This window comes from Parasteatoda tepidariorum, chromosome 8 (genome assembly GCF_982258835.1).
Source record: "Parasteatoda tepidariorum strain Cologne lab strain chromosome 8, Ptep-v5.0, whole genome shotgun sequence".
Lineage (NCBI taxonomy): Eukaryota > Metazoa > Arthropoda > Arachnida > Araneae > Theridiidae > Parasteatoda > Parasteatoda tepidariorum.
This window is the reverse complement of record NC_141762.1, coordinates 49,174,069-49,192,840: the sequence shown is the minus strand read 5'-3', so window position 1 is coordinate 49,192,840 and position 18,772 is coordinate 49,174,069. Positions and strand designations below refer to the sequence as shown.

Below are 18,772 nucleotides of genomic sequence, written 5' to 3'. Positions count from 1 at the left end.
TTTTTACAAGTTGCCCAAAACCCGAAACGCTCTGATGATTTCATTATCCACTATTGATATCATTTTTAACACAGCATATATTTCCAGTTTTTAATAAAGTATCTATTTTAAAATACGACAACCATGTTCATTAATTAATTTAAATAGCCCCAGAACTATCAAATAATGTTTGAATACCTCAGTTTAATTACTACAAAAGCATATGTCGAAATTTCGAATAATACTTAGAACATAATTCAGTCAGTTGTTAAGGTTGACTTTATAGTTCACTTATTCTATTTTCCTAATTAGACTCAACATGAATATTTAAATGCAAGAATTGAAATGAGTTTATTATGTTAATGAAGCAAAGCATTTTAATTATTAAGAATATTTTTCAAAACAGGAATTACTGCAATAATATGGGAATTTAATCAAATTTTTAAGTATTGATGTAACCGAGAAAATATAAAACAAGAAACGATTAAATAAATTCCGGTCTGTTAATTAGTTTCAATAATGAAGTGCTGAAAGAGATACGTATGATGTTAAATTTGTTTGTGAAAGAAATTGCAGTCAAAACCATTACTTTCTGAATTAATGTTTTAGGTTGGCTGTTAAACAGCGGTTAAAAAAATGTTCTATAATTATTAACTTAACGTTCTTAACCTAACGTTCTCACTGCTTCATTAACGTAAATTAAGTCATTATCAAAACACTTTTAAAATTTTTTTATGGAACTTCTATCAATATTTTGATTGTTTGACAAATCCAAGTTATCACGTGACTTCTCAAAATTAAATTGGATGCATTTCAAAATGCATGTTTAGAAAAGATTGCCGACCGGCCTGTGGAGGGTTTAGGGAACTGCCCTTGCATCAGAAAGGTTCTGGGTTCGAATTCCGGGCAAGACATGGATGTTCTTTCCTTCTTTGTACTATCTGTGCTTACTGTGGGAGCAACATTGGACAACCTCATATGGTGCCCCTGAAAGAGAGGCCAGCAAATCTGCCCTGTAAATGCCTGGATTGACGAAAAAATGTTTACACAGGAGGGCATTGGAAAAAAATGTTTAGAAAAGAAGCACAGCTAGATAAGCGTGTTTAATGAAATGGACCCAACTCAAAATGCACGTCTTAGAATATGCTTATAACACAGCTCAAAATGCGTGTTTGCGAAAAAGAACATAGCTCAAAATGCGTGTTTACGAAAAAGAACACAGCTCGAAATGCGTGTTTACGAAAATGCATACTACTCGAAATGCATGTTTACAAAAATGAAAACAGCTCGAAATACGCGCTTACGAAAATAGACGCAGCTTTAAATGTGTGTTAAAAAATGGACACAGATCGAAATGCTTGTTTACAAAAATGGTCATATCATGAAATGCGGGCTTTTACATTAAAAGTACGTTTACATTAAAAGTACGTTTACATTAAAAGTACGCATAAATTATTCAATATAACTACGTTAAACATTTTGGTGAATGGATAGTAAATAAATTTGCTTTAAAAATGAAATTTAATTAAATTAAATACGTTAAAAATATTATCAGAGCTACTTTAAGTAGTTAGATGAGTAGATAGTAAATAAATTTTATTAGAAAATAAAATAAAATAAAACTAAATTCGTTAAAAATATTATCAGAGCTACGTTAAACATTTAGGTGAGTAAATAGTGAACCAAATTTATTATTAAAATACGAGCATATTATTCAATAGAATTACGTTAAAGCGAGTGGATAGTACACCAATTTTATTTTAAAAACTTGCACAAATTATTCAAAATTGCTACGTTAAACATTTAGTTAAGTGAATAGTAAATAAATCTAATTTGGAAATAAACTTTAATTAAAATAAATACAATAAAATATTCTAACAGTTGCGTTAAATTTTTAAGTAAGTGGATAGTAAAAAGATTTTATTTTTAAAAACACGCACAAGTTATTTATTAGAACTGCGTTAAACATTTAGGTGAGCGAATAGTAAATAAATTTCATTTTAAAATAAAATTTAATTAAACTACATACGTTAAAAATTTTATAAAAAGCTAAACTGATAATTTAGGTGCATGGATAGTAAACATTTTAAAAATTTGCACAATTTATTCAAAAGATTAGGAAAATGGATAGTAAATCAATTTTATTTTAAAATAAAATAAAATTAAATTAAACGCGGTATAAAATATTATAAAAGCTACGTTGTACATTTAGATAAGTGCATAACAAACCAATTTCATTTTAAAAGTGCTTGCAAAATATTCAAAAGCGAGCTACGTTAAACATTTAAGAGAATGAACAGTAACCCATAAATAAATAAAAAGCTAATCTATGCTTTGTCCCATCAACGAAAAACAATCTTTCTAATTTAATTTCCTCTTCTAAATCCTCAAATACGTGTTCTACCTCCAGTTCACATTCAACATCCTATCTAATAATACGTGCCACCAGAGGATAATAGGAACTATTTACTCTGGCGTTTTATCACAAGAAATTCTGGGGAACTTTTTCTATAAACAGAACAATATTGAACTTTCGGACTGTCGGTAGCCATCAAAGTTTTTCTGATTGAACAGCTTGTGTTGATCTTGAGTACCGTGTCAATCTAGTATTATTTGTCGGTTGCACCAGCACTTGCAGCTCACAACAATAAGAATTGCTTCCCTAGGTGACAGTTACAGTTATATGGAAGCAGTTACACAAAGAATTATAAGGTTTCTGCTGAGTCCGTAGAAATTTTCTGTGGAACTCTGATTAGAAGATAAAAGAGAGTTGATATATTTCATTTACTCTATCAATTTTATTTATTATTAAAAAGCATGTTTCATTTTATTGTTTACTTATAAAGTAAAGCTAAAAATATGTAAATGAAGTAAAATATGTTAAATATTAAAATGCTACATATGCTACATTTGTTACTATTAGCATTTTGTAAGGGAGAGGAATTAAGTAATTGAAGTTATAAATCACTGTCATGAAAGCCAGAAGCGACTACGAAGCGCCAAATAATATAACGTGCACAATCTAATGAAATCAAACCGTTTTATTAACCAATTTTGACGCAAGGAATAAAAGGGGAAAAAGTAAAATAAATGAAAGAAAGAACACAAGGGTACATTAAATATAAGTTAATACATTAAATTAAAAAAATCAAAATGGAGAAAAATTTGAAAGTTTTAAATATGTTTTTTTTTATGTAGAATCGGAAATCTAAAGGATTTCCCAGTTATCCCGGGGAGTTTCCAATTAATTCCTCTACGGGTGAATGCAAATACTTCCCGAACAATTTACGGAAAAAAGTGCTGGCACTCAGGGTGCCGGTACTTTCTACGTAAAATCAATTTTTACGGTAACATGTTTTGGAACAAAATACTGATATGTCGTAATTTTACACTAATAATTACCGTAAAATCACTCTGATTAAATAAGTATTACTGTATACTACTTTATGGTAACAATTACTGTATAATATTTTATTGTAAAATGGATTTACGGATAATGAGCCAAAAGTACCGGTACTTTATATCTTAATTTGAGAAAGGACTTTTTTTACTATGAAATATTTTGGTAATTATTTTTCTAACACTTTGAGTAAATATGAAAGCTAGCTCGTTGCATAGTATGCACTTAAGGTAAGTATTTCGTAGATTAGGTGAATAATGCGGCTCTTTGCAAATAGTCACTGCCATTTTATAAAGCGCTACATTGTTTTCTTATCAGCCTGATTTTTCATGGACTTATTACAATTAGCTTATGTATCTTTAGACTCATTAGAAAATGTACTATTCCTTGCTCAATTAGCCTGATTTATTTTAGATAGTTTACAATATGCTTAGAGTAGGATAGGCTTATTGTAAACAGCTTTATGAAAGGCTTAATACAATTAGCCTGAAAATGTAGACCGATTAAAAATTACTGAAGACTTTTTCATTCCGCCTGGGATATTTAAGTAGAACTATCAAATCGTTGTGGCATGCGGGCAAATAGTTGAGTTGAGTATGGTCAAAACTACCAGAATATGGTAAAATTTATCATGCTTCTGGCTCTATGGGAACACCATAAAGCTCGGTAATTTTACCGAAGAGCTTTGATAATGGTTTTGGCATGATTATCAATAAAATATGGTTTCATGATTTGTGATAAAATTTGGTAATTTTTTATGATACGTTAGAGTATGTCTAAAAAACCATTTATTAGACTGAATTTGCTTTTCAGTTTTGAATTTTTTACCAAATGCATGGTAATAAAAACTATAATTTTGAAAAAGCAGAATTTCCTGTGAAATATTACTACTTGAACGGAAAAATTATCAAATGAATTGTTTAAATATATTATGGTTTTAACCATATATTTTGGTTTTATTAACCTTACATATGATTTTTTTTTACCAGAATAGTCAGTTTTATCAGATTTTTTTCCCGTGTATTATACATTTCCTCAAATAAAAAACTACTGATAGATATTTATTTCTCACATTGAAATATATTTTTATGTACCATATAACAGTAATTTCAAAGTTAAACACATATTTTCAAAACTTTGTGTTTTAAATACTGATAAAAACTACATGTCTTCTTACAATAACTTATTGGGCAATTCCACGAAATTGTCAACTTTTAAGTGAAATTTTTTTTTTATGAATTGCATATTTTAATTTTAAAAATATGTTCAAAAATAGCCAAAGTCTACATATTACTGTTAAATTTTTGATAATTTTAAGTTTTTTGAATCTGGCAGCATTCTAAAGTAATCACATGGCTGACAAGTGAATTCTTCACATTTGTGCTCAAATTGTTTTCTTGAAAAATACTTATAAAATAAAAGAAATGTATCTTTCTTTTGCAATATTTTGATAAAAATATGCATATAGTACAAAATTTAAACATTTAAAACATAGCCTTTAAGTCATTTTAAGTTTAATATATTAAATAAAAGTAACTTTTTTTTGTGTCATTCCGTCACATGTTTTAGTATATTTTTTTAAATAGCAACTGCGTTTTTGAATGAAAATGTGTATATTTTGGAATATAAAGCTGATGTGGCATAAGAATCAATGAGAAATTGTAAAATTCTATGCATTTGATTATTAACTTCCAATAATTAGCGTGACGGAATGACACATCTTCGGCGATGGAATGACAAAACGAGTCCTTGAGAAGCTTAGTCAAAAACTAGGGAATTATTTTTTTTTTCAATTAACCTAATGGCTAAAACAGCTGTTGAAAGACAGATAAAATGTTGAAAAAGACCAAGATCCCCATGATATGATGAAGAAAAAAAACAGAGAAGAAAGCTTCCGCGACAAAAGTTGGACTTAAAAAACTCAGACGTGCAAACGCTGTTGTGCAGAGATTGTGTAAACAAAGAAAAAATCAAATTCTACCAATCTCTTCACATACAAATAATTTAAATTCCCTATACAAATTCCTGCAGAGTCTTGGTAAAGCCAATAAAAAAAATTGTACACTCACCATAAAAAAAATTGTACACTCACTTCCAAAATCACCAATAGAGGTAAACAAATTAATTCAGTCTTTATTTGAGAAGTATTTAACATCGAACTCAAAAGAAACTAAGTGAGAAAAGTAATGTTGATGAGCTGTTTAATTTGGTTAAAAAAATTTTACTGTCAAGATGATGTTAGTTACAAGCCCCCAAGTATGAAGGATTCAGTCATAATACAAACTCTGACAGAGTAACGAAGAGTGCAGACGCAATATATATACTTATGGCCTTAAAAGAGGCTTTTCATAAAGAAGCATATATTGATGTAAAGTGTGTCTTATCTCATTTTTGTTCTTATTCTTATTTTTGTTAAGTGTATTTCATTAATACCTCACAGCACATGCACCTATAAATACCATGTAATTGTGATGTTGTTCTAAAAGGCCAAACAAGATGTTGGCTGCTCTAAAACGGCACATAATATGTAAAAGAATTTTATGATTTCATAAAGTCAAAGCAACAAATCGTTGAAGTTTTGTTTTTGTCCAGCTATTCTATTTAAGAGAGGGCAAAAGACACTTGCTACATTAGCATTGCCAGGAACAAGAGACCTACACTAGATGCTCATGTAGTTGAGAAGCGAATCATCAAAATTGGAATGCTTTCTAATTTTAACCAAAACCAAGTGTATGATTTGAAAAGCCACTGTTTTGAAGAGGAAATGGAAAATATGATTGAGGAGTATGCGGTCGGCTCTTTAATCATTGTCCCATACTGCGAAAAAAAAGAAGGCACATTTATATGCAGTGTAAATTACTTTGATAAACAAAGACGATTTAGATGTTAAAGTATTTAAAGAACATGGGACAAAAATTGATTTATGCATAAATTTCCTGAGAACGAAGATAAGATGTGACATTGGCAAGTTAGATATAAAACCTCTTCTGAGACAGCCTAATTTTCAAATTGTTGAAATTTTAACTGATTCTTACGTAAATATTAATTCTGTTTATCTGTTACATTCTGTTTATCATTTACATATTAATAAAACATTTTTTAAATGAAGACTTTCCTCCACTAAACTTTTTGTCATTCCGTCACGGTCATTCCGTCACAGCAAATAGATGTTAATAACTGCTAACCAACCTGAGGTTAATTTTCCAAATTCACAATTTACATTGCTTACACATTATACTAAAAGTAAAAAATAGTTCAGGAAAATAATCGTTGCAAAATTCACAGAAACTACCAGTTCTAAGCGGCATGCCGAAAGCTTGGTTGCCAAAATGTCATTCCGTCACACAAGTAAAAAGTTCATAAAATTAAAAATAAAAAAAATACAAAATTCTTTTTTTTTAGTTTATGAATCACATTATACCAATAATAATGATATGCATGAGAAAAAATCATGTTTATTTTAAATTAGATGCATAGAAACTTCAATTAATTGTCATCATGCAAGTCAAAATGTCATTCCGTCACATATGGAATTGCCCTATTACGAATATTTTTATGATGATATTAAAATCTTGAAAATAATTTATTAAAAATGATATTTTACCAAATTTTTAAATATCAAACATAATATAATTTAGACTGTCATTGTTTTATTAGAAATTTTTTAAATAGTATACTTTTAAAACAAAACCTTCAATAATTAAAAAAAATTTATTGTTCTGTTTCTAGAAAAATATATTTTATTTTAAGGGCTCTCAACAGAGGAGATTATTTGAAAAAGAATAATAAAAACCTAAGTGAAAATTATTCTTTTTTTATTTAAAAGTTTCGTCTCTTATTTTCCAAATGTATTCAAGAAGTACTTAAATAAGAATAAAAAGAATTGTAAATTAATATTTTTTATGCTGCAGCTAGACTTTTCTAATTAGAATCCAAAAATAAAATGAAGTAAAAACCAAACAAAAGAATGAAAAAACTAACTTCTTATTAGACCTTTTGAAAACAATTATGTGGGATTTTTAAAAGTAGGAAACTTTTTGTAATGAATTTGAAGATATGCTTGAGTTTAAAATTATGCTATCGATGCAAAAAGAAAATATTTATAAAAATAATATGAACGTATTCTATTAAGAGAAATGGAAATATTTTTTTAAAAAAATGCACAAGATTCAATTGAGTTACAAGTATTGTCATATTTTTTAAATGTCATAAAAATCTGATTCGATAAAAGTGAAAATGATAACATTTCAACTCTTCATACTTATTAAAGAGTCCAGAGTACTTATAAATTTTAAAAATTAACAAGAAAGTATTAAGCATATTCATTGATAATTAAAATTTGCTGGTTACTTTTAAATAAATATACAAATATCAGCTTAGTATTCTTATTCTAAAATGAAGAATAAATATTAGAAATTTACTAACATTGAAACACTGCTAGAAATAATAACACCCTCTTTAATACACAGTTTTTAGAACATTTAATATAATGAGAAAAAAGTATGCTCAAAACTACCAAAATATGGTAAATTTTGCCATGTTTTTGGCTCAATGGAATCAACAAAAAGCTGGGTATTTTAATAAATGCGCTATAAAAATGATTTTGGTGAAATGAACTATAAAATATGGTTTAATAATCTGATAAAATGTGGTAATTTTATCATGATATCTTAGAACTTGGAATAAAAACCATTCATTCGGTTGAACTTACGTTTCTGTTTTGTATTTTTTATTAAATGTGTGGTAATAAGAACTATAATTCTGAAAACCAGCATTTCCGGAGGACCTTTACCATATGAACTGAAACATCATTAAATGAATGGTTTTGGTTTTCTTGACCAGAATTATTATTTTTTGTTTTACCAGAAATATTATCTGACAGTACAGATATATAGCCGGAATTTCTCTGTGCAATAATTTAAATTTTTTTAGCTAAATACTAAAGGTTACAAAATTTTGCTTACAAGAAAAATATTAAAAAAGGACAATCAAAATGTAACTAAACCAGATTAGTTGTTGGATTATGATAAAAATATGCTTAAATAATTCCAGTTTAATCTGTTCAACTTCTTACAATATATCAACTGATTTTACAAAAGAAATCCAACACTGACATTTTTTTTCTTATCGGTACTCGCAAATCATTTTTAAAATTAATTTTTTGAGAAATTTTAAATTACATATCCTGTTTAAATCGAGAACATAAACAGAAAACTTTTCGTTCAAATATAAAAATGATTAGGAATTTTAACAGAAGCATTTGAAATAAAAGGGACGCATTTTACTTAAAACTAGTTTAGGAATAAAAAGAAAGTATTACACTGTTAATAAATCTAGAGAAACATAAACATTTACAGCTAATTTATATGTATTTCTTTTATTCAAATTAATTTAACTTACTTTTAATCTAGCCTAATTTTTTGTCACCGAAACTCCGGCTCTCACTTTTAAAAAGGAAATGAAAATTCAATAAAAATTTTAGAGATATTTTCAATAAATATATACGTTTAATTAAAAACTTCATTTGCTTTAAAAATATATAAATCGGAAATATTAGTCAATTATGTCTCAAGGACACAAAATTAAATGACCATTGTCAAGATTTGCTAGACAGAGTGAATGAGAAGAAGTAAAAGTTACTTGGAGTATGAAACTTTTATATTCCAACAACAAAAGCGCTATATGATTTATTCCAAAGTTTTATATATTAACAAAAGTGCTATATGATCTGTTCCAAAGTTTTATATATTAACAACAAAAGTGCTATATGATCTATTCCAAAGTTTTATATATTAACAACAAAAGTGATAGATGATATATTCCAAAGTTTCATATTCCAATAGCAAAAATAAAGAATTAATTTGGAATGTAAAACGATTTATATTTTAAATCACTTTTGTGTTTTCTTATTTACATCTGGCAAGTCTTGAGAATGGGCGCCTACTTTTGCGCGCTTCAAACATCTTGACTGTTGGTTCCACTTCGCTTATTTTTGAAATGAATGAAGTTTTTAATCAACTTCTACCGTTACAATTAATATCTTACCGTTTCTGTTTCTCAGGATAATTTATTTAAATATATGCGGTCTTTTTTGATGCAAGAATATTAAATATTTATGATCTAAAAACACATACAATAAATAAGTTTATGATAAAAATAACTATTTCTCTCTTCTTAGCATTCGTTAGAATAAAAGTGTGCCCTTAATCTAAATTCTTAAACTTTAAACAGTACAGACATTAATATTAAAACCACTAGAGCTTTTATTATTTACTTTCTTCTTAAGCAAAGAATATAATATATTACGAAGATAATTTATGCATTTTTTTTCCTGATCCATTTTAGTACTTAAAAGCTGCAATTGCTCTTATTCTGAAGTTATACGATTTAAGAGGAAAACTTTTAACAATTGGGGATATTCATCAATTTTAATTACCACGAACATTAAGCAAAGAGAAAATGTACTTTTTGAACGCAATTAAAGTAATGACTGAAACGAGTAACCTTTGACAATTTACTTGGAAATTTCTTTCGAATAATGATCGAAAATATTCGAGTTTTTAATTAATTGAAAATGAAATCCTTAATTGTTAATGTTTTAATTTTCGTCATTGGTTTAATCTCCTAGTAATGTTTTTTTCCGGTTTAATATTAATGAATACTTATATGTAATAATGAAAACTGATTTTAGTTTGAAAATAAATTAACTTTTTATGACTATGGTTTTTCGCTCATCAACTCTCGTGTCTGATTCGTGGTTATCTTGATTTGCTTCTAATTCGTTTTCATCCTATTTCTTTGAAATCTTAAAAGATTCGAATTAATATTTCTGAAATTTGTAAATTGTGTATCTGTAAATCCATAGTAAAGTAAACTACACTCTCAGGAATAAATCACATGGTTTGTGACAAAATCAAGCGATTTATGACGAAATTCGAACTCTGAAATATGTGAAGAAAGTGTTTCGTTAACTCGAAACCTCGTCTAGTGCATTGAGGACGATTTTTAACTAGAATGACGAAACTGGAATAAAGAATATCAATCGAACTAAACTGATCTGTTGTGTGGTGGTGAAGGAGTTGACCTCGATCCGGGTTCGAATCCCACCTCAAGTATGGGTGTGACTTATCTCTCTGTTCCATCTGTTCTTGTTGTGTCACGCCAGCTATATGGTGCCCATGATAAAATTATTATTAGAAAAGTTCGATACATTAGGCAGGCGGTACCCCTTTTTTTTTGAAAAGAAAAATATGAATGATGAAATATTTCTTGAATTTTGATGAAATTCGTTTCCTCGAAGAATTGACTCTACTTATTTCGTCAATTTGACGAATGTTTCGTTCGGAGTATATGCGAAAAAACGGTTTTCATCAAAAACAAAGAAAATTTCGTGATGTTTGAGTGTTCATTTTGTTACAGTGTACATACTTGACAATTTTGTAGTTACATATCTTTGGAGTTAACTTGCATATTTCATTTTGTATTTTGCATTAATATTTTGCATAAATTTTGTCTTTTATATTTGCATAAATTTTGTCCTTCATATCCTTCATTTTGCATCCGAAATTTGTCCTTCATATTTCCGAAGAGCCGGCCAGATGGTCAAACGGTTAGCATGCCTGATTGTGAAGCCAATGGTTGCGGGTTGAATCCCGTTGAGGTCATGTATGTTTGTTTCCCTTTGTGTGTTGTCCTCTGTTGCTCAATGTGTGAATGTGACCCACCCTATTTACGGGTATCTCTGGTAGTGTGGCGTGGGTAATGTTGCTCGCCTCCGTGATTTGGATTTATAGGTGCCTACCGAGTGTTAAATGAGCAACACTTCCGGCGTCTTCTAAGGCAAAGAACGAGTGTTCAGTGCTTGACGTTAAAAAAAAAATATTTTCGAAGCTATGAAGCATCTGTGCATGACACAAGAAGAAAATAGGCATGCATTTTAATCGAAACTTATGGCAATGCACTGATATGGTATATTGATACAAACTGATACGCTGATTGGATATCAAGCTTAAGTTATAACGCGTATATGGCTATCACGTAAATGTCTATTACATATATGGCTATCATGTATATGGTTATCACTTCTATGAATAGATTAAAGTATATAATATAATAAATAAAGCTGCAGGTGGCTCAGAGGATAGAGCGCTCATCTCCCAATAAGGAAAAAAAGTTCGAATTCCAGAGGTGGTTGATTGATACAAATTCTGCTCCCGGCTCAATCCAACCACAGTACTGACGTAAAATATCTTCAGAGGCAGACGGATCATGGGTTAGAGTTTCCTTGCTATCGGGCTGATCGGGGGTGGTTTTCGTAGTTTTCCACTCCATGCAAAGCAAATGCGGGTTAGTTCCATCAAAATGTTCTCCACGAAGACTATCTTGTCCCAATGCTTTATCTAGGAGTTTCCACGTCGTCTGGGCCGAGTTCAGAATTACAAGGCTACGGAGTTGAAAATTGATAGTCGTAAACTCAGAATTGGGTCGGCTGTACAACGCCTGTTATTAAATAACATTTAGTATAGATAATTTTTAATTTTTAAAGTTATGCTGTTGAATATTCAAGTTTTTATGGATAGAAAAAGACAAAAAAAGGAGAGGAGATCAAATATTGAAAAAGTTATTTTTTTGATTTTAATTTTTGGAAAAATAGTTTATGTCAAAGTTAATTTACAACTTTGTTCAGTTTTAACAAAAAGAAAAAAAAAAAAAAAGGTTTTCAACATTGTCAAATTGTTTCCTAAGTAAAAGAAATTTTATATAATACTTAAAATAATAAAAAGCACGCCTCACTTTCATAAAGACCATCTAATAGTAAGTTGGCATTTTAATTTCTTGGTGAAATTGTTTGTTTGTAGTTTTCCCCGACAACAGTTTATCAGACTAAACAAACTATCTTATGTAATATTTTATCGCTTGGAAAGCGAATTTCATTTTTATTTATTTTCCTTACTTGTCTACTTTTGTAATGATTCAAAAATAGTTTTTGTTTTTACGTGATGTTTTAACTTTATGTAAAAAAAATAAAATAAACGATAGCATTGACACTGTTTTACAAATGAGCACATTCTAAACAGTCTTCGTTATTATTTATACAACTTTTGCATTAAACTTGAAAAGATTTTTTTTACATGTTCTTAGATTTTTTTTACATTGTTTTTTTTGCATGTTTAGCATGCTCTAAAATTGTTAAGGTGATAATTTATTTAAATTAAATTTTCTGATCTATAATTAACTCACTTCACATTTAAGCGTCACACATCGACTTATAACTTTTAGTTAATTTTATTAATTTTTCTGATTTATAAAAGAATTCACACATTATATTTACTTACGACTATCACGTTTTCCCTTTCTATACTTTAAAATTAATTCTTTTAAATCCTCCAATACCTTTAAATCTTCATACTTTTAAAACAACTCACCCGTGATATTTAAACGTCAGAAACCATCATCGAACTATAATTTTTAAATATATCCTTTAAATCTTCCGATTTAAACGAACTCACTTGTCAAATTTAAGACTACCACCGCGACTGGCCATAGTTTTCTATCAATTCCTTTAAATCTTCAGATTTATGACCATATTTCTCCATTAAATCAACTCTATATAAACGTCACGAGCCACCATTGCACACTGAGAAAAAAATATGGTCAAAACTGCCAGAATATGGTAAAATTTAATGTATTTATGGCTCTATGGAGACACCAAAAAGTTCCAATTTTTTTTACCGAAGCGCTTGAGTAATGATTTAGGCAAAATTAACAATAAAATATGGTTACATAATATATGATGAAATATGGTAGTTTTATCATGATACCTTAGAGCTAGAGCATGAGGTAAACCTTTGATGCGGTTAAATTTACTTTTCAGTTTTTTTTATTAAATGTAGGTAAATAAGAACTATAATTTTTTAAAAACCATATATTTCGGTAAACCATTACCATTTGAACGGAAAAATTACCAAATGAATAGTTGAAATTCTAATTTTTTTTTCGGTTCTGTTAATAAGAATTATATTTTTTACCAGATATGTAATTATGATACAGTAAGATAATTTTAGCAAAATGTTTTTCTCAATGCATCTACCTATTTTTGTCTTATATTTTCAATTAATTTCTTTAATTCTTCTGATTTATGAAAAAAAAACATACACACGTTTTAAACTTACATTTAAAAACTTACATTTTCGAGATCTAAATGTTTTAGATGGATAATTTTTATACATTAGTATATTTTCGATTACAATATTTTTGTATTAAAGATTTATATTTTTGAGTTTTGCATATTTTCAAAATATTCTAGATTTGATCTAAATTACCTAGATGATATTTCCAAAATATCATAAAAATATATTTTAGGTTACAAGTTTTAATAATAAACCCATAATACAGATTAATAAACACTAATCTGATATATACTTTGAGTATAATATACTTTCAAAATGTTCTAGATTTGATCTAGTATGTTTAGATTGATATATTATAGAAGTATATTTTAAATTAAAATATTTTTATATTAAACACCTATATTTGAGTATTATACATTTTTAAAAATGCTATGTTATTGGTTTTATCTAAATTGTCTAGAGCTCTGTATTAAAAATAATACAGATGTATATTTTGGATTACAGTATTTTTATATTAAATACTTAATAAATATTTGGAGAATAATATATTTTTTCATTTTTCAGTGTTATGTTTCTAATTAAACTAATAATAATATTATAGGTATTTTATTACAAAATTCTGCTGCATTTATTCGCTGTTAATTTTTGAATATCTAAACAGTAAGTAACTGCTTGTCGCATCATTTTCATCTATATACTCTTTGTTTTTATCAAATATTTAACAAGGAAACTTTTAATGATTAACATAAAACCCCGCGTTCTGCATTAAAATCCATAAAACAGGGAGACAGATAACACCTTGGGAAGCGATAAATCGTCGATCTTGATGGTCAACAAGCCAAACTTTGCGATGTTACATATTCCGTAATGTTATCTAATATTCTTCCACGTGGCGTGTCAGATAAGCTTTCAACATTTTCTCAAGATGACTGTTTACAAAACTAATGCCTTTTTTTCCAAAGGAAACCTGATAATTCATCAGAGTCAACGACCGTAGTTGGAAGCGATAATGACTTCCATCGATTTTTAAAGTCAAAATGGCGAAGGCACAGAGGTGAAATTTTAAAACTGTCTTTTAAAGTTCGTTGCTCTTCTCCTCTTTGAGCTACTTTCACCCGTGCTCTATATTTCGGCGATAAAGAAGAATATTTTCACAGGAGAATACTGTTTGGCCATTTTTTTTCTTTTCATTGCATTGTTGTCTATTGTTAATCAATGATAACACAAAATAAAGTTTGTCGTTTACCTAGATACCAAAATTCAAAGTTAGATACCTAGGAAAAGAAGCTCTGTATTCAAAAAAATCTACTTGCGGAATCTTGATCAGTTAATGGAAAAAATAACTTACCTAGCAACTAGAGGCTGTTCTTTTCATTCTTTACTATTTCAAAATTCTAAATTTATATTTAATACGCTTAATAATAAGAAATAAGTTTCATCTTGCTTTCGCATAATGAATAAATTATAAACTTTTCTTGTTAATAATTTTGTTCTAAAAATTTATGTTTTTATGTCTTATCTTGCTTAAAATAATATAATTTCAAAATGAAGAACACAAAAAAATAATCTGCCCTAAACAAAAAGCAAACTATTTTTAAAATGATGAAGAATCGTTTTCTGATTTTCCATTCCAATCTTTTGTTTTTGGAGACATTATGTTATAGCTCATAAAAGTGGGTATAAATACGGATATATTTAGCACATAAAAACCTAAATTTTTCTATCTAGTAATAACGGAATTAATTTTATCATATCGGAAATTTCGAAATTAATTAGATGAGGTATTAATTTTATTGGCTGTATTATTAAGAACTAATTCCATATTTTTTTTTGTTCTAGATTTTTGTTCTAGTTGTAATGAACTTTTTTCTTTCCCTTAGAACTCAAAAATATGTAAATATCAGCATTGTACCAGAGGAAACATTCTAGTGAAATTACTGTACTGTGTAATTACGGCATTTCTATTTAAAAAAGAAACAACAATATAAATCTGATTAACAAAACTAAAATATGCGGTATTTACATAATTGGATACTTACACTTTGAGAAGAAGATCAAATACATCCACACATGTGACCTATGACGTCAGCGCCAGCTGATCGTCAATAAAGAAAATGGCGTGCCAAAGTTGTGCTAAGTATCTCCACATAAGTTAGAATGTAAATTAACGTGAAGTTAATTAAATTCAGAGCCGTATCGCACATTGAATTTGTTGAAATATAATTCTTTCCTAGATTTATTATTTGTTTATGTATTTTATTGTAACACATGATATATTTTTGTTTGTATACCTGGCAACTTCGATGCATAATTAGTTTGTTTATGTTCTATATGGCTTCATGCCTGTCTTAGTGTTAAGTAAGAAATATATGGTGAAAGAATTGAAATCATTGTGAAGGGTTATAGAATGTATCACTTAAGAGAATTAATACTTGAATATGATTTTACATATTGTAAAATCATATTTCATTGCTAATTTTACCAAAATCATAACAAAAGCGCTTCGGTAAAAATTACCTAGAATTTTATTGCTTCTATCATCCCAGAAACAAGGTAAACTTTACCATATATTGGCAGTTTTAACCATGCTTTTTTTTCCAGTGTAGTAAGACAGACAAGTTTTTTTACTCATACTTCACGTATATTCTCAGAAAAATCGGATCAACGTAGAACTGTATCGGTATCTAGAACCATAATATGGTGCAAATCAGTATAAACTTAAATTAGGTGCTTTATTGAATCGCCTTTTCTTCTTAATTGAATGGTATCATGTAATAAAGTGTAAAAAATAAGATAACATGGTCCTACTTCACATCATGCATAGTTGTAACAAATTTGAATGATATTATAGTTCAGCATGTTCTAAAATGTCCAGCAGTGAATAAATGACACTTTTCTGCTGCATGTTTTTTTTCTCCAATGCCCACCCGATTGACCCTCGTCATTCAGAAATTGGTAGGGCAGATTTGTTGGTCATTCTTTCAGGGGTATCATATTAGGTGGACGAAAGTTTCTCCCACAGTAAGGATAGATTGTGCTGAAAATGAAAGAACATCCATGCTTTGTCCGGGATTCGAAACTAGGACCTTAATGAGGTGAGGTCAGCTCCCTGGCCACTACACAGTCCGGTAGGCTCTCTGCTACATGATTAATTATCCATTTTTCACCCCATTTCAACGATTTTTTCTTTTTCACAATATGATAGATTGTGTAAAGTGGTCATAGGGTTGTACTTAAAGAATATGTGAGTGGCATATATCCCAGAATTAGTGAGGCTCCCAGAATTGTAAGAGTTAAGTAATTAATATAGCCTGCCTTGGCATTGTCACACAGAGAAACAGTACCTGGTAAAATTAACGCAATGTATGGCAATAATATTTTTGGTAAAAAAGAAAAACCATAATTCTGGTTAATAAAATTATAATATGCGGTTTTCGAACCATTCACCTTGTAATTTTTCCGTTCATATGATAATGGTTTGTGATAAAGTTTTAAACTGTAAGAAAGAAAATTTTCCTTAAAACCATTTACTTAATAACGTGCCAACATTTACGATGCGTTCAAGCTCGTAAGCGCTGCTGCTGTTGTTTCGGGTGTTCGACTTGTTACATTTAGATTTGCTGCTTAAAAGTTATAAAACTTGGAACTTGAAATCACAAAAAAGCTTAGAATAATGAACAGAAAGTACGATGGAAAAAAATAAGATTCGAAAATCAGTTTGAAATTAATTGTCAAATGCGAAGTAAAAAATATCATGCGGACCGCTCCGTTGGCTGCAGAAAAGCCATTATACAGAAAACCGAAAGAGACATTCTTGTTTATAAACTTAACAAAATTTTTTTTTTTTGAAATTCCACTTCGTTAGAAAAAATATTGCAGTTTTAAGTACTTTTTTTTTACAAATTTCTTCGCACTTTCTTTTGCTTTACTTTAATTTTGTTTCTCAACACAAAACTATAAGATTTAAAAACTAGAAATTACGAAGTTAAGGAAAATAAGTAAGGAGTACGATGAAGTAAGAAAAAATAGTTAAAATTTGATTCTCAGTTCAAAAATTATCAACTGTTAAACTTGTAGTAAAAGCGTACCAAGTGAGACAATCTACAACCCGCTGAAATACAGCAACAAAGTTGGAATTTAGTGTGTTAAAACGGCTATTTGCATTTATAAATTTAGCACGAACTTCCTTTTTCTTTTTCAAAATTCCTATTTGTTCGAAAGTTATTGCAATTTTAAGTGATTTTTCCGTGATTCCTTTTTCTTTTTTGCTTTAATTATTCAATTATTGTAGAAAATTATTTTTCTCTCGAGAGAATTTCGTGTTATGATCTTGCGCGATTTGAAGAATAATGAAATGCAAACGTTACTGCTCTTAAAACACGTTCTTATCATATGCAAAGTATTAATGAACTTTTGGCTATGATGTATATCTTACATGAGGTTCAAAGCTTGCAAGCATGCTTTAATATGGCAAAAATGTTGATAAGTAATAAAATTAGGTTATCATCGCATGCAAACTATTAATCGACGTTTGGTTAAGATATGTATCTTACTTGCTGTTCGAAATTTGCAAGCCTGTATTGATTTGATAAGTATGGTGATAAATAATTAAAATGCGTTGCCACATGCGAACCGTATACTAATCAACTTTTGTTTACGATATTCATCGCTTAATTCCAAATTTGCGAGTTTGTAATAACTTCATAATTATAAAGATAAATATGAAAAGATATTATCATTATTTCTAAGTTATTAATTAACGGTTGGTTATGATAGATATTTCATGTTTTAAATTTGCATAGGATGCAATGCATGCAAAAGGATGATAATCATATTTATAAATAAGTTACATTGAAACTATTTACGGGTATTAAGTTATGATGCGTATCTTATAGTTTTATTATAACTTTTATTGTATAATTAAAAAGTTTTGTTGATAAATATTATTATTTATTGCAGACTCAAACTTGGACAACGTTCTGTTGTAGTTCTAAACGATTTCCCGACAGTAAAAGAAGCATTTATGCAAAGAGCTTTCTTAGGAAGACCGCCAAATCCTCCAAACCATCTTCTGCAAGATGCTACTAGTAAGAAAACTTTTTTAAAAAAGAATTCTTAAATTATTTATTTTAATTGAACATAATTCATTATTATTTGATATTGTCCTTTTACATAGTGTCATTCAAATTATGATATTTGACCAAATTGAATAAGATATATACTGATTGTCGAAATTTTTAACAAATTAATTTTTGATGAAGAA

General features: G+C 28.6%; 1 protein-coding gene across 1 annotated transcript in view; it reads left to right on the top strand.

Moving 5' to 3' along the window:
* The window catches only part of LOC107446930 (cytochrome P450 2J4), a 98,342-nt gene that overhangs the window by 7,150 nt on the left and 72,420 nt on the right, over nt 1–18,772 (top strand). Inside the window, exon 2 of the mRNA XM_016061714.5 lies at nt 18,469–18,596. Coding sequence (XP_015917200.2) covers nt 18,469–18,596 — 128 coding nt within the window. The remainder of the gene's footprint in view (nt 1–18,468; nt 18,597–18,772) is intronic.